This window comes from Chrysemys picta, chromosome 2 (genome assembly GCF_011386835.1).
Source record: "Chrysemys picta bellii isolate R12L10 chromosome 2, ASM1138683v2, whole genome shotgun sequence".
Taxonomy (NCBI): domain Eukaryota; kingdom Metazoa; phylum Chordata; order Testudines; family Emydidae; genus Chrysemys; species Chrysemys picta.
This window is the reverse complement of record NC_088792.1, coordinates 267037266-267059042: the sequence shown is the minus strand read 5'-3', so window position 1 is coordinate 267059042 and position 21777 is coordinate 267037266. Positions and strand designations below refer to the sequence as shown.

General features: G+C 39.1%; 1 protein-coding gene across 5 annotated transcripts in view; it reads right to left on the bottom strand.

The window, feature by feature from the left end:
* Positions 1-21777, bottom strand: part of MTBP (MDM2 binding protein) — a 62541-nt gene that overhangs the window by 40561 nt on the left and 203 nt on the right. For 4 of the 5 annotated variants that reach the window (XM_008171640.4, XM_042861017.2, XM_024108239.3 and 1 more), the window contains exons 2-10: positions 18549-18629; positions 14980-15053; positions 14729-14880; positions 9779-9837; positions 8603-8747; positions 6948-7065; positions 6063-6197; positions 5097-5191; positions 1085-1157 (exon numbers count right to left, since the gene is read on the bottom strand). In XM_008171640.4, coding sequence (XP_008169862.2) covers positions 1085-1157; positions 5097-5191; positions 6063-6197; positions 6948-7065; positions 8603-8747; positions 9779-9837; positions 14729-14880; positions 14980-15053; positions 18549-18629 — 932 coding nt within the window. Of the gene's footprint in view, positions 1-1084; positions 1158-5096; positions 5192-6062; positions 6198-6947; positions 7066-8602; positions 8748-9778; positions 9838-14728; positions 14881-14979; positions 15054-16885; positions 17001-18548; positions 18630-21777 lie in introns of those variants that run through there. The other variant, XM_065586072.1, reaches the window with a different exon arrangement.

Sequence of the window (21777 nt, the reverse complement as noted above, 5' to 3'; positions counted from 1 at the left end):
TCAAATGAACATTACTGCAGAATTATTCAGAGCTATGGTACCAAGAAAAAGCAAGAACTATTATATCTGAGCAAAGAGTTAACAAGCACTGTCCTACGAAAATTATAGAATGTTCTCAATTTTTCAAAAATGATAATATAGAAATATATCGGCTTTTCTTGCAATCACGATCTGCAAAAAATAAAAACATCTCCGTCAGCCTAGGACTGCAAAATAAATGATGCACTATGCCTTCTCGTTTTCTGCATTTAGAGAAATAAGAGGTAAGATAATACAGTGGCTTGTCCAACAGCATTTAGAATGCACTGTTGGTGGTTAGAAATTTCCTCAACATTCAACATGAGAAATGGAGGGATAAGGCTATCACCAGTTTTTATTCCTATTTCCCTAGGAGGCAAGAATGTCCAACACTGCGAGGAAATCAGTGACTTTGGGCAGGTCTACACTAGAAGCACTACATCAGCTCGTATGAACTGTGCTCCACATATAGGTAACTAGTGAAATGTAATGGCCTGTGACGTAAAGGAGGTCAGAATAGATGATCTAATGGTCCCTTCTGGTCTTAAAAATCTACGAATACAGCAAATACACTGAAGATATGGCTGGCCCAACAGTATAGCATCTGTGCAATGTACTGTCCTGCAGAACATAAAAAAATTACTCAGAGTACTCTGCTGTTTGTGTTTATGAAGGTAGGCAGGGGGAAAAAGGGGGACTCTTGTTGTAAAGGGACTTAAAAAAAGATTTGTGGGAACAGAAGAGGGTGGGGTCAGTAATTTTTGTTAAAGGGTTACACTGAATTATGAAAATGAGCAGACAAGGACAGCTATTGGAGTGAGGATGAGTGGGATTCAGAGCGAGTATCAAGATATGCTAAGGTGAAAACTTAGCTGAAGTTCACAATTTAGTGGGCATTTGAGTTCTGTTCTTGGAAACTATAAAACACACATATCTAAAGGCCCTAGAAGAAAAATTTTGGAGGAGGCTCCACAGAGATTAGGTGTTAAATTAAAAGTACACTGAAATAGATTATGCACAAATAATTTTGAAAAAAAAATTGCTGCAAAGTTGATAAAAATTATACCTTTTCACAGAGAGAAGAAATCTGGTCCAAAAACAGTGTAGACTTTTCATTGATATTGTTTCTTGCCAAGTTCCTGTATAGAAAGGTTTAAGGAGCCACATCTTCAAATAGTTTTACCTGTTGCTATTTTATAAATCATGGCATGATCATATTTTGCATAAAGAAACATTTCAATCCACCTAAATACAAACTAAACCACCAGTCCTCATTATTGTCAAAGCATTATAATGAATAAAATTCTCTGTATCAGATGGGGTAATACACTAACCCAGGCATTTTGTAAATATATGTTATGATATACAGCATATTTATTGAAAGCTTTTAGGTAACCATGTAGGAGAAAAAAATTTATATACTTTATTGAATCTCTTACCATTATGATAGTTAATGACTTATTTCAGGAATATATAGTAAGATTTTAATCAGCTGGTATCAGATGCTACTGCTGAAGCCTGAATTTCTTATAACTTCCCACTGAATGTAGATTTGATTGATAACTTCTACAAAGCAACAGATATACTGTCATAACTGAGGCACTCCAGGCACCAGCAGCACTCATACCACTAGGTGGTGAGTTGCCTTCTTGTGTTTCTCTCTTTACTTTTTTGTTGTTGCTCCTTAGAACAAAATCTGAGATCCATCTTTCACTCTGCACTCAACAACCACCAAAATAGCAGGTGATAGTCTTGAGATAATCATTTAGGATCTAATCCTTTGAGGTACTGACAGGCCTCTACTCATGAGGTCTTAAAGAAAAGTGGTTAAACTGTATAAATGATATATCCCGCAGACCTTGATAACAGATTAGATTTGTATTTTTATGTTCTTCCTTTCTGGTATGCTCAAAGTATGTGAGTGAATGATTCCTGGTGGGTCCTTTACAGAAAGCTGTTCATTATAATGAATGGGTTCAGTTTAAGATGGGTATTTGTGTTCTGACTACAGTGATATTTGTACTTTATTGGGGGCTTTAATGAGAAGCCCAATTATATTTCTTCAAATACCGCATTCTCTTCCTCTTCCTCAATTTCTCTGTTTTTAAGTGTATTGATTTAACGGAACATGGAATATCCTTCTGTACAATAAAAACCATCACCTCTTAGTTCTGAAAGGCATTTGATTGGCAGCATAAGAATCAGACTGACGGTATCAACTGAAGAAAGTGCTGGTCTGAATGATATTTTAACTTGTGTGCTAGAAGATAAAGGGCTCCTTAGCTATCCATTCCCTTTAACTTATACACATTTTGTGTAAAAAAGTGTCTCTACACACTGAAATAAGTTTTACACACTAAAACCACTTAAGGCTTTTCTTCACACAGAAAGCTCAACATTAGTGGAGTGTCAGTATAACAAAATAAGGAGTGCCTAGCAAAATACCCACTTCTCTTCATCCTACAAATAGCAGCATGGCCCTCTTTGTTTCAACCTGTCAGCCCAACTATGAGTGCTAAGATTATTTGTTTAATTTTATCATGGCATTAGATCAAAGACCGTGTGTTTCTTCAAGTGCACTTTATACCTCCACTTACAAAACTAAGCATGACAAACTTCATAAGGCTGTGAGCCTACTTTATTTTATCAGGCTGTAAAGACAGGGCTTTTTGCTTACTTCTGACCATGCTATTTGCATATCACAAACTAATCCATGATCTTTTTCCTTTTTACATGTAGGGATAATTACTACTATGGATGGAGGCTTGCTTCTCTGTTAGGTAAATGTCTTTTAAATTATGTAAATATTCCTATGCACAATCTATATAAAGGATTATGGTCTATTAACCCAGCACACTAAAGGGTATGCCTACACTGCAAAAAAAGACCCGTGGCAATAAGTCTCAGAGCCTGGATCAACTGATTCGGGCTCGTGCCACAGAGCTTTGTACTTGGGCTACAGCGCAGATTCTAGGATCCACTCCCTCTCACCAGGTTCCAGCCCGAGTCCAAACGTCTACACTGCTATTTTTAGCCTCACAGCGCAAACCTAAGTCAGTTGACTTGGGCTCTGAGACTCATTGCCATAGTTACTTTTTGTTTGGGGTTTTATTTTGTTTTTTTGCAGCGCAGACATACCCTTAGAGCTACAATACTGCCTCCAGTTCACAGCAGAACTGCTACAGATGTCAGTTTCAATGTAACAGACAAATCTCTTTAAATTAATATACTTGTAATTCTGTATTCTGAAAAGCTTGGGAGTGGGAGGAATTTCACTCTTTTTTTATATATAGTACAATCTAAATCAGTGGTTCTCAAACGAGGGTTGCCGCTTGTTCAGGGATTTAAAAAAAAAAAAAAACTTTCAAAATATATCTCTGGGTGCATGAAGGTTTTAACATATTTGCAATTTCCTGAGAATGTTTAATTAGATCTAATTATGAATAGGTGATATTAGAACTGGAATGTCTAATGAAAATTTTTCCCCATCTGGAGGATTTCAGATAAAATAAACTATATTCAAGTGATTCAGAGTTAAAATTGAAGCTAAAGCAGATGCAGAATATCTCCATATTTGAAACGTTTTCCTTAAAGACAAAACTTTCATCTAATTTAACACATTTTTTTTTGCAAGCAGCATAAAATGTATATAAACTTTTCCTGATCAAGTGTATATTTTAGAGCATGAGTTTGAACTACTTATTGAACCTTGCAGCCCTCATGGTGTGCACCTAATGTTTGTAATTCAATAACTAGGAGGAGGAAAGGAATCTTAAATACTAAATGCATTCTCATGTGCTAACAAGAATTTTGTTTAAGGAGCTCATGGATTAAATTTACTATAGTCATAAAGAGAGGGCTTAAAATAACACCAGTGTAGTCAGAGGTTAAATGTATACATCTTTGGAAGTGTTTTACTTATTATTAAGACACTATTGATGCAATATATTTAATGCAATGACTAGATGAGGCATGTATACCAATATATTCTCCATCTTATGCTGCACAGTATTTAAATTCACCTTGTACTGGCAGCTGGTCATTTAAGGGGAGACCCTTCACGGCAGAAGAGCTTCTTATCGTGCTTCGTTTTATTTTCGCAATTGTCAAACCACATATTGTCCAGTGTCTCTATTCTTTCTTAAATTTAATTGCTGATCACTTTAAAAGAAAATGCTCTGGTGTTAAATTTAATATACTGAATTCCTCTTATCTTTAATTCTAAATCTGGACCGTTTTTCTTAAACCATCTTTTAAAAATAAGCACGTTTCTTGGCTGGTGGCAAGAGGGACTTCACTACACTTATTAGAGTTATATGGCCAATCAGGGAAAAAAGGCACTGATGTATGAATGTAGTTCCCCCATCAGCAAGACTTGAATAGTGCTAATTAGTCTGAGCACTTGTGACAATTTTTTAAAACTTAGTTCTCCAAAGCTTGGTAATTCTCTGTCTAATATTCTCTCAGGATGTTTTAATACTCAGTCAATTAAAGTACTTCTCGATGCATTTACTGATCATACCAGTCTATTAAAGTAGTCCCACATCCATTTAGATCAGTGGTTCTCAAACTAGGACCGCCGCTTGTTCAGGGAAAGCCCCTGGCGGGCCGGTTTGTTTACCTGCCGCCTCCGCAGGTTTGGCCAATCGCGGCTCCCACTGGCCACGGTTTGCCGCTCCAGGCCAATGGGGGCTGCAGGAAGCAGCGCGGGCCGAGGGATGTGCTGGCCGCGATATATTTTCTCTATAACAAGAGAAGTGTCACTATGCTACAGAAAGATAAACATTACCATAGTCTCACATCAGCCTATATATTAGGCAGTACTTGATGTAATTGGTGCTATAATCAGAAAAATAGTTTAATAATATTAATATGCATCTTTATTTTATTTATTTAGTTTTATAGAAGAGCTAAAAGGTGCCTGTCTATATAATCTAAGCACCTTTGACATAACTAAATATACATCATAAGTTTAGCAAATTAAGGTAACCCACCACAGCCCCCGTTCTCTTCCACCCATTTGCAAACACTCGGGGGGAGGGAGGGGGGAGATGATGAGCTTTGAAACAAAAGGATACAGCTCAAATTCAAGACCGGATACAAAATAGGATGGCAGATCTGAGAGCACCACCAGCCGCATGAATTCTAACACAGGACCATAATAATGAAAAACCTGAAAAGAAATTAAATTCAGAATTTGTAACTTTTATATTTTGGATATTATTTCAATGGGACTTAATCACTTGCTTTAAGTGCTTTGCTGAACTGGGTCCTTATTTAGGAACACATTTGAAGCAGGGAAATGGGAATGAGAAAGAGAGGAAGGTTTTGCAATATAGTCAAATTAAAATATAATTAAACATCTTAAAAGGGCAAACTTATGGAAGGTCCCTAAAACGATTCTTCCAATAGATTCCTTAGAATACACATATGCATATGAAATAATATGTGCAGGGCTGCTTCTGAGCCCATCTTCCCTCAGATACTACAAATAAAAATCATTCAAGACCATACAATTAATGACAAAATATATTTAGAAGCTTTAACTGTAAAAAACTATTAACATTCATATATATATAGTTACATTAAAGGGTTTTTATATTAAGTATTTTCCACCAATAACTATGGATTTTGATTTTTAAACTTTAAAAGATGACCAATTTCCACTGGGTAAAAATGGTACAAGCAATTTTCAGAAAAAAAGTGTTTAATAATAAAGTGTATTTGTACAAGTAAATAAATGAATATATGCTTCAGCAGTATTTAACATTAAATTTTTTGAAAGCTAAGAAATCAGAACCATTATTCATTTCTACTTTGAGAACGTAGTATCACATTTTAGACATGTAATTAGATCAAATATCACTGATAGTATCCAGATAAAATATGAACAAGATAGGCCGTAAGAGCTGTACGTTACAGAGTCAGTACTTTTATATTTGTTTTTGAATCCTGACTACCACTTCCCTCATTATTAAATTTTCTCAGGAAGGTGAAAAAAGTGAACTATTGTAGTTCAAAGAAAGATCAAACACAGGCCTTACCTCTGGCAAAATATTAGTAGTCTTTGATTGTGCTGTTTTCTTGGCAGTGAAGCAAGTATTTAAATGCGATGTGCTGAATGGCTTGGCCGAGACACTCTTTATACAAAATTTTGGAAACCTAACTTCAAATCCAAACTAAAGAAAATAGACAGAATATTAAAAAAAAGGCAGATATAAAGCCTGATGTTAATGAGATGAATTAGGTTAGAAAAATTCTCATGTTCTTGCATATCAAGCATTTGGTGCAACTAGCAGATGAAGAATGAAATAAAGTTTACATAAAGCAAAGCATTATTTTAATAAACCCATTTTTCTTCAGTCAATTAGATATACAATTACTTTAAAAGGATACGGCCCAACAGATTTCAACAAACAACTAAGTAGGAATAATATTAGGGTTGGGTAACCAGGTAATGTATCAAGATTAAGACATTGCAAACACAAGCAGGGTCTTCTACAGTTGAATGGTTGCTGTTTTTGCACAAGTGCTAGATGTGGGTTTTCATCGGAGTACTACAAAATAGCACAGAAAGAGGATAATGGTTGGTCATGAACAACAAAAGATTTGGCTTAAACACACACACACACACACACACACACACACTAAAGAGGGTAAAAAGTTAAGCCCCTAAACCATGAAACTCCACAGTTTAGTTCTACTGGGGGGTGGGGGGGGGAAGTAATCAGCTTGTACTGTCTCTGTTTAGGAAAAAAAATGTTAATTATTAAAACTTGTTCCTATATAATTAGATTGTTAAAAAATTCAGATGACAGCATGAAGTTTAAGCATTTATAATACAATACGTATCCCATAACAATTTCATGCACCATGTGTACACAGTGAACCTAAACAAAGCTAACCAAAACTAGAAAAAATTAATTTACCTTTCTTTCCCATATCTGAATTTCTCCTCTCCACAGCTCTTTTGAATCAATAATATTTATTAGATTATCTGAAGCCACAACATCTGCTGATAGGTAGTCTGCAATTTTTTGCCAGCTACTGTAAATGTAAAGAAAAAATAACGAATCTCATTTCACCTAGTTTTACAAATTAACATGCTATGTGGTTTAATCCAATGTATCTACTAAATCTTAGCACTAAACAGACTTCTGAAAATATGTAAACGCAGACAAATATGTATAACTTTGTACTCTGAAAAGTACAAACTCTTACAGAAATGCTGGCTCCCCCTTCTGCAGGGGAAGGTGTTTCCATGCTCCACAAAGATGACAGTAGGGTGCATTGATATGTATCGAGCAATGGCTGGCTTGGCAAAATGAGTCGGCTTGTAATTAACAGTCTTGTGGTCTGCACGTCCTACTATTGGCCATCTCTGTGTACTAAGGGGAATAAGGAGGCATGGATAGAAAGGGAAGACATTGGCTTCTCTTGCCAACTAGAGGATCTCCCTACCCTTGTTCATCGTTTGTGGGTTTACATGTTGTAAGAGCAGGACTAGGTTGCCTCATTATGCATAAGGGATATGCAGCACAGCACGGAGCTAAGCCTACTTGATCCGAAGCAGGTTGCACAGGGAAGTGTTGATTGCCATACTTGAAATCAGGAAGGAATTTTCCATCATGGTAAATTGATCATAATAGTTTTTCATCTCCCTCTGTGGGTATTAGCAGGTGTCTTATGACAAGTAAATATTTTCTCTAGCTATAGGCGTTTATTTCAGGACTAAGCATTTAGTTTCCTTGTTTTATCACAATTTTGTTGACCAGGTCTCGAGCACTGTAACATATTATGGGATTAACCCTCTGTCCCAAATTCCAGGCTTGGATTTGAAAGAAAGCACATGGTTATGGCAAATGACAGCAAGACAATGGAGGACTGAGCCTACTTATTGGACACAAAGCTTAGGCACCCCTACTCTAGTTCCCAATTCTCTTCATGGGGAAAAAAACAGCTGAATGACTTGTGGTTAAAAATAAAACATATCCAAAGTCATTCTATATTTTACACTGAGCTGACTAGGTGAGAGGGTAATAGGCAATCAGCAAACTTGTGTGTAATTAAAAATATTCAAGTCAATAGTCTTTACTTCAAAAGACAAAAACAGCATCTTGATACCCATTTTATAAAAAATACAAACCCAGATTCAAAGTTAATCAATAATAATTGTGTGTTCTAATATATTAACTTTATACAATATGTTATGTAAAATGAAGCCAGAATATCAGGGAAAACTAGATATAGGAGGCAAAGTTAAGTAAAATGAGATCAAATATATTTATATACTGTGCCCTAGAAATTAGAGGCATTTTAAATGCTGTATTTCTGTTGGCCCCTTTGCTGAAAGCATGTATTTACAATGATAGAATTGTCTGGATAGCTCCTCCTCTTCTCTAAGAGAGAAATCCATACTTTCCTAAAGAATACCTGTCAAGAACTAAGACATTTCATAAGCTTTATTTAAAAACAGTAGTATATGTTGATGCAAAACAAATAATGCACCTGCTTGAACAATTAAAAAAAAAAAACAAAAAAAAAACCAAAAAACAAAAACAAAAACAAAAAAAATAAAACGTACCCTTTATTGTCATTTGTTGCTATAGTGATTTTTGCAGAATGCCATTCTCTCAGATGTTTCAGGGCACCAATAGCAGGTAAGCAGTCTTTTAACTTGGGGGCATCTCTTTCAGCAGACTGTAGTATTACATCAACCATGGCTCTTCCTGTAAATAAAACACATATGATGTAAATTAATGTGATACTATGACATTGTAGAGCCAAGCATTCATCTCACTTTAAAGAGTAAGCCAAATTTATAAAACATTCTAAGAAAATATGCTTTACTGTTGATTGTGATCGGGTATGTTAAAGGGGCAGAATCAAGAAATGTAGGAACAAGATTTGAAACACTGCTATTGGAATTTCAGCCTGTCTCTTTAGCATCCCCTCTTGGATGTCTTGTCATCAGCTTATGCGCCACAGAAAAACCAAAATGCATTATCTTCTCTCCCAAATGTTCTCTACTTCCCTCCCTTCTCTATCACCATCAACAACTCCAGCCCTGTGACTCGAGTCAATGATATACAAGTTAGTTTTGACTCCTCCTTCTCCTTGCCCCAAGCAACCAGACGTGTCTTGTTTCAGCCTCCTCAACATCTCCAAGGTGTGTACTTTTCTTTCCATCCCCCACAGTGAAATCCGCCATTCAGGCCCTCTATATTCTGCTTTGACCACTGCAACATTTTCTACTCTGGCCTCCCAAAAAACACACAATGCTCACTTCAGTCCAGTCATTGTCTTTGCCTGTCAATCTGAACATCACTCTCCTTTGGATCTCTCCACTGACATCCCAAACCACCCATCAGCTAGTGAAACAAATTTAAGCTTCAAAACTCTCTATAATACCCCCTCCCTACTCACACTTGCACATTGGGTTTCATGTTACCTACCCTCCACCCCCTCTCTGCCAATGTTCTCAACTCCATCTGCTTTCTCACAGTCAGTTACCTCCGTCACTTCTTCTACACCACATGCATGGTCCAACCTCTCTGAGCTTATTCACAAGGCAAATACCCTGTCCATGTTTAAGTCCCTCAAGTACCCACTTCTGCAATGCCACCTAGACTGAAACTAGCTGACATTTCAAAATTCCTCAGTTGTTGCTCCCCTTCCCTTAACTTCTAACTGTCTGTCCTTAGACTGCAAGCTCCTCAGAACAGGGACCTTCAAGATAAACACAAGCCTGTGAAGTTACCAGGAGCAGGGAGCTTGTCCGATAACTGATGTAGACTCTCTGCAGATTCTTCATAGACACTGAAATTAAAGAGGGTTACCAGATTGAAAAAGTTTACATACAAAATTATCCAGAACTAAATTACCAGTAATGATATTTAGCATTTTATGAAAGTACACTACATCTTCAAAGCACTAAGCAACCATATAAACCCTGCAAGGAATCACTGACATTTCCATTTTACTTGCAGGGAAACAAAGGCAGATGGAGAAATCACTTAACCTAAGGCCACAGAGTCAGTGGTAGAACTGAGTTTAGAATTCAAGAGTATCTGGCTCCCAGCTCTGTGATCTGTCCACTAGGCTATGATGCCTCTCAAAGCGAGTAACCAAAGGTAAAATCTTCAACTTCATTTACAGCTCTTTACAATCTTCTGCTGTGTAGTACTATAGCTATCAACATATTAACAGTAATGGATAACTATCCATTCTATGTATTTTACTACTTACATTTAATACGAGTAGTTTCATTCTCAGCACATTTATCTATTACAATAGCATTTACTATATTTACATGTATAATCTTATTTTCCAGAAGAAACATGCAAGGCATGCCTTATCTTGGTACAAGGGACAGCATAAGAACATACACCATTTATACCTTCACTACATAAAAGCCTAGATTTTAAACTTAAAAACTCTAGGAATTTAAGTATCTAAGATTTCAAACAGCCAGAAGAAAAGTGTAATCAATTGATTCCCTCTAAAGTTAAAAAAAAATCTAATATCTCTAGAACACCAACTACTCTATATGTTTACAACCTGGGCTCTATACTGCCATTTCCTCACTATCAAGATTTGTTATTTGTTCTTTAGAATAGAAGTGTTTGGGAATTTTTTCATAAGCTCTTCTCTGAATTCAAGTCGCCTGAGCAAATGTTGTGTTACAATTAATCAACTTTAGACCAACCATCCTGATTTTTGCAAGAGTGAGCATCTCTGTTTGGAGTGATTATACTAGAGGAGGCAAGAAGCTTGTGTTCCTATTACTGTTTTTCTTGTGATTACTTTCATGAGTTCATATTTTGTTAAATAGCTGTTTTGCTCTTTGGATTTTTAGTTATTATTAGGGCCCTACCAAACTCATGGCCATGAAAAATGCGTCATGGACCGTGAAATCTGGTCTTTTGTGTACTTTTACCCTATCCTATACAGATTTCACGGGGGAGACCAGCGTTTCTCAAATTGGGGGTCCTGACTCAAAAAGGAGTTCCAGTGGGGTCGCAAGGTTATTTTAGGGGGGGGGGTCGCAGTATTGACACACTTACTTCTGTGCTGCCTTCAGAGCTGGGCAGCCGGAGAGCAGCAGCTGTTGGCCAGATGCCCAGCTCTAAAGGCAGCGCCCTGCCAGCAGCAGCCCAGAAGTAATGGAGGCAATACCATACCATGCCACCCTTACTTCTGAACTGCTTCCTTTAGAGCTGGGTGGCCAGAGAGTGGCGGCTGCTGACTGAGGACCCAGCTCTGCTGGCAGCAGCGCAGAAGTAAGGGTGACAGTACCATACCACTTCTGCGCTACTGCTGGCGGCAGCTCTGCCTTCAAAACTGGGCTCCCAGACAGCAGCAACCTCACTCCACCTGCCCAGCTCTGAAGGCAGCACTACCACAAGCAGCAGTGCAGAAGTAAGGGTAGCAGTACCACGACCCCCCGACAACTCCGTTTTGGATCAGGACCCCTACAATTACAACACTATGAAATTTCAGATTTAAATAGCTGAAATCATGAAATGTTACAATTTTTAAAATCCTATGACCGTGAAATTGACCAAAATATACCGTGAATTTGGTAGGGCCCTAGTTATTATTGTTGGATTAACCATCTCCTTCTCTTTTGTATCTCCACTAAGATGTTGTGAGGGGAACGGTGTAACCCTTGTTGTCATGGAAGAGATCCTGCTTGGCTCCCCATGAGACATGGAGATTCCCAAACCTGAGCCATTCTTTTTAGGTGACAAATTTGAGGAACTGTCCCAGATTGAGGTGTCATTAGAGGAGGTTTTGGAACAAATTAATAAACTAAACCGTAATAAGTCACCAGGACCTGATGGTATTCACCCAAGAGTTTTGAAGGAACTCAAATGTGAAATTGCAGGACTAACTGTAGTCTCAGAGTAGCAGCCGTGTTAGTCTGTATCAGCCGTGTTAGTCTGTATCAGCAAAAAAACAGGAGTACTTGTGGCACCTTAGATTTGTTAGTCTCTAAGGTGCCACAAGTACTCCTGTTTTTTAACTGTAGTCTGTGACCTATCACTTAAATCAGCGTCTGTACCAAATGACTGGAAGATAGCTAATGTGTCACCACTTTTTAGGGCTCCAGAGGTGACCCCAGCAATTACAGGCCAGTAAATCTGACTTCATTACCAGGCAAACTGGTTGAAACTACAGTAAAAAAACAAAATTGTCAGATACATAGATGAACATAAGTTGTTGGAGAATAGTCAACATGGTTTTTGTAAAGGGAAATCATGCCTCACCAATCTACTAGAATTCTTTGAGGAGGTCAACAAGCATGTGGACAAGGGGGATCCAGTGGATATAGTGTACTTAGATTTTCAGAAAGCCTTTGACAAGGTCCCTCACCAAAGGCTCTTAAGCAAAGTAACCAGTCATGGGATAAGAGGGAAGGTTCTCTCATGGATTGGTAACTGGTTAAAAGATAGGAAACAAAGGGTAGGAATAAATGGTCAGTTTGCAGAATGGAGAGAAGTAAATAGTGGTGTCCTCCAGGAGTCTGTACTGGGCCCAGTCCTATTTAACATATTCATAAACGACCTGAGAAAAGGGGTAAACAGTAAGGTGGCAAAATTTGCAGATGATACAAAACTACACAAGATAGTTAAGTCCCAGGCAGACTGCGAAGAGCTACAAAAGGACCTCTCAAAATTGAGTGACTGGGCAACAAAATGGCAGATGAAATTTAATGTTGATAAATGCAAAGTAATGCACATTGGAAAACATAATCCTAACTATACATATAAAATCTAAATTAGCTGTTAACACTCAAGAAAGATCTTGGAGTCATTGTGGATAGTTCTCTGAAAACATCCACTCAATGAGCTGTGGCAGTCAAAAAAGTGAACAGAATGTTAAGAATCATTAAGAAAGGGATAGATAATAAGACAGAAAATATCATATTGCCTCTATATAAATCCATGGTACGCCCACATCTTGAATACTGAATGCAAATGTGGTCACCCCATCTCAAAAAAATATATTGGAACTGGAAAAGGTTCAGAAAAGGGCAACAAAAATGACAAGGGGTCTGGAACTGCTGCCGTTTGAGAAGAGATTAATAAGACTGGGACGGATGTGGAGAAAGTAAATAAGGAAGTGTTATTTACTCCTTCTCATAACACAAGAACTACGGGTCACCAAATGAAATTACTAGGCAGCAGGTTTAAAACAAGCAAAAGGAAGTACTTTTTTCACACAACGCACAGTCAACCTGTGGAACTCCTAGCCAGAGGATGTTGTGAAGGCCAAGACTATAACCGGGTTCAAAAAAGATAAATTCATGGAGGATAGGTCCATCAATGGCTATTAGCCAGGATAGGCAGGGATGGTGTCCCTAGCCTCTGTTTGCCAGAACCTGGGAATGGGCGACAGGGGATGGATCACTTGATGATTCTGTTCTGTTCATTCCCTCTGGGGCACCTGACATTGGCCACTATCAGAAGACAGGATGCTGGGCTAGATGGACCTTTGGTCTGACCCAGTATGGCTATTCTTATAGGTTTTTCAGTTTTCAACATGCATTTAAACTTGTTTTACTTATTTGTTTGCTCTCCTTTCTCTCCATAAACTTTCTTCAACCTCTTTTCACTCTATCATTTTAAGATAAAGACTGAACAGAATTATAACAGATTATATGCTATACCTGGGATTATCAAAGGGACCTATGATAGTGAGACATGAGCACTACCTGGAAGCAGGAATTTCTGTTCTGTCAGAAATTCTGACATTTCAAAATTTGTTTTTGTTCAGAATTGGAACAAAGACAAAATTCAAAATTTCCCTTGGAACAAATTTTCCAAAAATTTCAATTTGGAATCAACAAAATGATTCAAGAACATCAAACCAATATCTAGTATTAAATGTAATATGTTATAATTATTTTAAAAACCAAAATTAATCAAAACAATAAAGTCAAAACAAACAAAATTGTCAAAATCAGCACATTCCCATGAAATGGTTTTGATTCTGACCAATCTGCATTCTCCAGTGGAAAACGTTTCTAACTTTTTTTTGACCAGCTATATTAGACACTCATTTCACTAAGTTTTGAGCACCCAACTGCCTCAGGCTCCTTTGAAAATCCTGGAGCATGTCACCACAATGGACCCTTTCAAGGAAATAAAATATAAGAATATAATATAAATTTTAACTGTGCATACAAACATCATTCAAGACGGGCAGAGTATTAGGTATTCTAGTCACTGAACAGCTTGAAGTAAAACAACAGATTAGCAAGCATAAATAAACATCTTTGTGATACTTTGAAATTATGTCAAAGTTCTTATAAAGCACAGAACAAAAATCAATCCCCTATATTTACATTTAACTGACGGGTTCAAACATCTTGATGTAGAACAAAAAGGGGACATGTTTCATGCCTGTCTTGGCATCTTAATTACATCAGCAGTTAGAACTAATGAAAAACCTTTAAATAAAAAATTCAGTGTGGCTTTACATGACTCTTAACTTTTATGGAATAACAAAATAACTAAGATATTTTAAAGTAAAGAGTCATGTAAAACCACACTGAATTTTGGATTTAAAGGTTTTGGGGGGTTACTGATTAATTAAAATGGACACAAACTATCATCAAAAGAACTAATTAGTTCTCTTGGTTCCCTTGTTCTGTATCAGATCTGAATCACTACATGTTTCAATAAAAATGTAATAAGCATACTCAATCAGTGACAGTGACTCTCTGCTGCTACTATCTTCCTCCTCAAAACTCTGAATAGCACCCAGGCATTCTTCTATACTGGTTTGGAGAGAGTTTTCATTTTCATCTTTCTTCACGTCAAAATTGATCTCCTCCCAGTCAGAACTACAAAACTAATAAAGCAAAAGGAATTTATTAGTCAAAGTGCTGATTTATGTTAATCAAAATTTGCACAGTCAGCAGAAGAGTTACAGAACTGTTTTTCTTCTTACCTGATAGAAATCATATATAACTTGATTTGCAAAATACCATTTCCTCATACCTGGAACGCCAGCCACAGAACATGCTAAAGAGGAATAAAACATTTTTTTAAACATCAGAAGCAATCCACACAGTCCATTCTTCCTATTTCAATTTCATTTCCTTCTTACAAAGATTCTGAATTAAGATTTTTTACTTGTGACCTTAAATTGCTAACTCAAGCAGTAAAGTAAGTAACCCAATCGTATATAACTTTTCAGGCAAATATAGCCTTTTTTTTTTTTTTTTTTAAATGAAGATGCTTTCTTTTGGCTATAATTTGCCCTCTATCACTGCAGGTTCTATTTTGGTCATCTGAGGACCTGTCTATGTTACAAATACAACCATATCAGGTAACCTGATTATAACATGGTTACTCCCAATAAGCTAACAAACATTGTCCTAATTTGTAGTATATGTGCAGAATACTGGGGCTTTAGCCTACAGCTATGCTGAAGGTCCAGTCTGCACTACAAATTGATTCCATTTCAGACTGGTTGAAACCAATTACCAGTAATAATAGGGGCAACTGCCTTGTAATCAGTTCCCCCGATATGGCTGTATTGTAGCATAGGTAAGGCATGCATAAAAATTGCAAATCATGCCAGACTAAACTGAATGGTGGTGAATCTGTAGATGGTAAAAGTTTCCAGCATTGGAATGTCATATTTGCATCTTAGTTTTGTAGCAAAACGTGCTTAACATGTACATTTTAATATGCCATTGTTGCTTAAGCATTAGTTTTCTTTTGGCATCACAACTAAAGCCACAGGCATTAAGTCATTTGTGAGCCTCTAACTGTACCAAGGATAATGTAAGAGAATTTCTCAGGTTTGATTCTTCACAATTATTCCCTCCCACAATTTATGCACATACCTCAGCTGAATCACAACACTCATCAGCCTGCTCAGATGGTTGATAGACTGAGAGATTAATGTTTTCTCTAAATCAGCAATACAGTGCATTGCAGTGACTTCCCTAAAGCTGTAAACATTGCCAGCTCAGTGGTTTGATAACCCTCTCAAACTGCTTAACTTAAAAGCTGGGTCCCTCCTCATGGCTCATAATCAGCTGTCCACTGGAGGTAATGGGCTGGCCATAAACAAACAGAGCATATCCAGATCAGTTAATTATATTTTGTAAAGTAATTAATTCACTTTTTTGCCTGAAAATTCACAAATTACTTTGTTTAGTTGTTTTGAAATCCAGTCATTCCTGACCTACACATAAAGCTATAGCCATGGTACTCAGTAAGGTCACAATTGTGCTATGTAAGTCACACATAAATACAACAGCTATCAGAGATTAATAGGTTGATTATTGATTAAGTAAATCAGTAATATAATACTCTGAAACTAAATCGTGAATTTCAGGTATTATCAAAAAATACCAGAACAGGCACCTTAGAAATTTGTATATGTTCATCAGAGGATTTCAAAGCACTTTACAAATGTTCATTAGTTGAGGCTCTGAATGTCTCTGCAAGCTTTACAGGTATTACATCCATTAAAATGAACCAAGGCACAGAGAATATTATTTATAATAATAAACCTGGGACCACAAATATAATAATGAAGGGCCCGATCATGGGAGATAAGAAGCTCATCACCTCACAGGGTCAGTCCTTAGCTAAGGTACAATGGGTCTGACCTGAACAAGGTGTTGCCATGAGTGAGTGGCAAACCTGGAGAAAACTCAGTCTGCTATTCTTGCTATTTGACTTTACTGTCACTAAACCACAGCACCCTGGCTGCTGGGAACAAGCCACAACCCTGTAGATTAATATAGTTTTTGGACAACCATTTTTTACCTGACACTTATGAGTCAAAATAAAAAATACCTGAGAGACCACATTGCCTACTACCCAAAACCACATACCTTGGATTCTATATAGATTCTTATACCTCGCTCATCAATATAGTATTCGAGCATCTTCCAGTAGTAGATTAAGAAATGCGAATAAAATCTGTCACATTTTGTTTCTTCTCTATCATTTCCCTGTGGGAAAAGCGTGTTTAGTGGAATGCCTTGTTGTGGTAGGGCTTGCTATTTTTTAAGTGTATGTGTCTATGTATTTATGTTGAAGAAGACAAAATCAAAGAGATAAGCCTTGCCTTAAAGCAGAAGGTGTGAGGTTTGCAATGGTCCTTAGTTCATGTGGAAGTTGATTCCACAGTCTCTGACTTCCAAGAAAGTACTGTTTCACATACAGACAAGCCTTACCTTTACAAATGAAGGAATAAAACATATAGTGTGTACTGTATTTAATTATAATATTGTCAATGTTCTATTTAATACTTTATGATGTAACTTACTGCTAGGTTTTACTGAAAAAGCAGAAAAATAATCTGACTATATTATTCAACATGTTTCACTGGAATTTGCTCGAATACTATTTAGCAAAAATATTGACAGCTAGACAGTTTGACAAGCTCTTTGGAACTTACTACATCTCTCTTGCATGTGTTATCCCCTCTTTCCCTTCCTAACTTCACTCCAGTTGCTTTCTTCTCTCTTTCCTATGATAAATCATGATCTTTTCTTGAGTTGTCCTCTGTATCCATTTCCTCTTTTCTCCATCCACCCACTTTTTGTGTCTGTCTCTCTCATTTTCCCTACATAGTGTCTCACTACAAAAATCTCACTACGTACCTTACTTCTCCTTTTCAACTTATCCCATCAGTCCTTCCACTCTCTTTCTCCTGCCCACACTCATCCATAAGGCTTGGAAATTCTACAAACACTTAATATCTAGAGAATTAAGCCTATTAACCAGAGAAAAATATGGAAAAAAGGTAGGAGAAGGAAATGTGATTGTCTTGGCAATACCCAAATTTGAAGCAGCCCCCTCCCCCTTCCCTCCACTAAGCTGCTGGGCAAGGCGGGAAAAATGCTGGGGTTCCTGACAGAGAGCTATCCCAGCACATTGTTTAAAGGTCCTATCTTTCATTCCAGCTTCCTGCCCACAGGTTTCTAAAACACATGAAATCCCCTAAATCAACTGCTAGAAGAGAGAAAAAGCATTCGCACTGTTCCACCTCATACCTGAAACAATTCCTTCTCCTGGCTGCAAAGATGGGTGGAGGTGTCTACTATTTTACATTACCCCCAATCACCTGGCTACTTCCTGCACAAGGGGAGTGGAGGGAAGACTACACCAGTTTCCCAAGCAGCAGCAAATTGAAAGTGACTCAATTTTTGACAGTTTCACTATACTGCCCTGTTCTGAACAGCAATGAAAACACCAGTTGTCGCTTGGGAAAGTCACAAGCTATAGCAGACCTTGTGGCTGTCAGGAGCTTTTTCTGGCTAAATCTGCATTGGTTATACTTGTTTTACATTTGGAAGATTTTCTTCACAAATATAATGGCTTTAGTTGTGGATTTTTTAAAAAATGAAAGCACAGATTCTGCAGAGAGTGATGACATTCATTCATTCAAACTTTCCTATTTGCCCTGGGCACATGATTTTTCAAGCCCTGGTTAAACAACAATAACCACAATTACATTTGCCTTATATTGCTATTTGCCACTATATTTACCTGGGAACGTGCTTACATCCTCATTTATAAGGGTTCTACAATTTTCTTTCAGAAAGTTATAAACATTTGCAGCAGTTATACCTGCAAAAAATAAGTTTCTATTAATAGAAAACACAAAAACAATTCCTTCCTTTCTTGCAAATGCCAGAAAACTTGCTAGTTAGGCCAGCAGATCCAGTTAGTCTCAAGTGTCTGTTTAGCAGAGGGTGCCTGTAAAGGATATGCAAAGAAGAGCCTGTTTTGAGGCCTGACAGATGTTGTGACACATCCAGCCAGGAAGAGAACTCACAAGAGCAATATCACGGGAGCTTGCACTTCCCTACCTATAAGAAAGTTCTACTTACCACAATTTACCGAGAGTCTGGGTGGATTCTCCCTTACTGACAATTTTTAAATCAAGACTGGATGTTTTTCTAAAAGATCTGCTCTAAAAATTATTTTGGAGAAGTTCTATGGACTGTGTTATACAGGAGGTCAGACTAGATCAGAGGTGGGCAATCTACGATGTGGCCCGCGGGATCATCCTGCCTGGCCCTTGAGCTCCAGCTGAGGAGGCTAGCCCCCGGCCCCTCCCCTGCTGTCTCCCTTGCCCCGCAGCCTCACGTCGCCAGCGCTCTGGGCGGCGGGGCTGTGAGCTCCTGCCAGGCAGTGCAGCGGCGCCGCTGGCTCCAGCCTGGCAGTGCGGCTGTCAGTCCTGCTGCTCTGAGCGGCATGGTAAGGGGGCGGGAAGCTGGGGGTGGATAAGGGGCAAAGGGTCCAGGGGGGCAGTCAGGGGACAGGGAGCAGTTGGATGGGGTGGAGATTCGGGGGGGGGGGGTGGTCGGGGCCAGGGGTTTGGATAGGGAGTAGGCTCCCGGGAGAGGGGGGAGGTGGGGGGGGGGGGTCCCAGGAGGGGACAGTCAGGGGACAAGGAGCAAGGGGGGGTCGGATGGGTCAAGGGTTCTGAGGGGGGCAGTCAGGGGACAGGAAATGGGAGGGGGCAGATAGGGGGCGGGGGCCAGGCTATTTGGGGAGGCACAGCCTTCCCTACCCAGCCCTCCACAGTTTCGGCACCGCAATGTGGCCCAAAAAGTTTGCCCAGCCCTGGACTAGATGATTACAATGCTCCCTTCTGGCCTTAGAATCTATGAATTAATCTACGAATGAAAAAAGATAAACCACAAAAAGCTACAAAGTAATAAAGGTTTCAGAGTGGTAGCCGTGTTAGTCTGTATCAGCAAAAAACAAGGAGTACTTGTGGCACCTTAGAGACTAACAAATTTATTCGGATGCATGCAGTAGAAAATACAGTAGTAAGATATATATACACAGAGGACATGAAAAAAATGGACACTACAGTGGACACTATCAGAGGCTCGTTCACCTGCACATCTACCAATGTGATATATGCCATCATGTGCCAGCAATGCCATGCCATGTACATTAGCCAAACCGGACAGTCTCTACGCAAAAGAATAAATGGACACAAATCAGACGTCAAGAATTATAACATTCAAAAACCAGACCTCCAAGCAGGGCCGGCTCCAGAGTTTTGGCCGCCCCAAGCAGCCAAAAAAAAAAAAAAAAAAGCCACGATCGCGATCTGCGGCGGCAATTCGGCGGGGGGGTCCTTCGCTCCGAGCCAGAGTGAGGGACCGTCCGCTGAATTGCCGCCGAATAGCTGGACTTGCCGCTCCTCTCCGGAGTGGCCGCCCCAAGCACCTGCTTGACAAGCTGGTGCCTGGAGCCAGCCCTGCCTCCAAGTCACAATACTCCAACAAAAAAATTTCAAAAAAAGACTCCAACGAGAAACTGCAGGACTGGAATTAATTTACAAACTGGAAACCATTAAATTAGGCTTGAATAAAGACTGGGAGTGGATGGGTCATTACACAAAGTAAAACCTATTTCCCCATGCTAATTTTCCCCCTACTGTTACTCACACCTTCTTGTCAACTGTTGGAAATGGGCCATCCTGATTATCACTACTAAAGATTTTTTTTTCCTGCTGATAATAGCCCACCCTAACAGATTACTCTCGCTATAGTTGGTATGGCAACACCCATTTTTTCATGTCATGTATATATATCTTCCTACTGTATTTTCCACTGCATGCACCCGATGAAGTGGGTTTTAGCCCATGCAAGCTTATGTTCAAATAAATTTGTTAGTCTCTAAGGTGCCACAAGTACTTGTCGTTCTTTTAAAAGTAATAAAGGGCCATCTTCTGAGATGTGGTATGGCATATCACCATCACGACTGTGTCCCTATACACTGGTGCGATGGTGCACTGCAAACATGACCACACGATGTAAACATCTCACATCACAATTTTGCAGGTCTCTTTTATCCTCTACGAAACATTCTCCTCTCCCTTGCCGGCCAGCTGCACGGTGGGATTGTTCATAATCTCTCCTGGCAGATGGCAGAGTGAGAAAGGAACGATGATGGCTCAAACCAATCTGTTCAGAGCTCCCTGAGTGGCCTGGAGCGTAAGGCGGCGTGGAGAATGCACTTGTGTGCCCACTGCTCCGCTCAGCCGGCCTGAAACCTGGGACTAGTCCCACCACAATGTGCACTGCAGGGAAAACACACAAAACTCTAGAGCCACAACTACAAGTCTTGCCCACCACAGTGAACTGCGAACAACACTGGAAGTAGATGTGGCACCTTAGAGACTAACAAATTTATTTGAGCATAAGCTTTCGTGAGCTACATCCCACTTCTTCGCATGCATAGAATGGAACATATACTGAGGAGATATATATACACACACAGACACAGAGAGAGCATACAGAGAGCATGAACAGGTGTGAGTTGTCTCTCAGAGTTGTTAAGACAACTCCCACCTGTTCATGCTCTCGGTGTGTGTGTGTGTGTATATATATATATATCTCCTCAATGTATATTCCATTCTATGCATCCGAAGAAGTGGGCTGTAGCCCACGAAAGCTTATGCTCAAATAACTTTGTTAGTCTCTAAGGTGCCACAAGTACTCCTGTTCTTTTTGCGGATACAGACTAACACGGCTGCTACTCTGAACACTGGAAGTGATGCCAGGGCCCCTCTCAGGGACGCGTCACCCAGCACAGAGCCTGGGGTCCCAGGCACCCGCCACAATTACAGCTAGTTGTACCCAAATCTCCCCCACTCCTGCGGCCCCCAGCCGGCTCACCCACTCGGGGCCCCCCGGCGAGAGACGCCGCTCTGGCTGTGTCTGGAGGAGCCGCTCCGGGCGGCGCATGACCC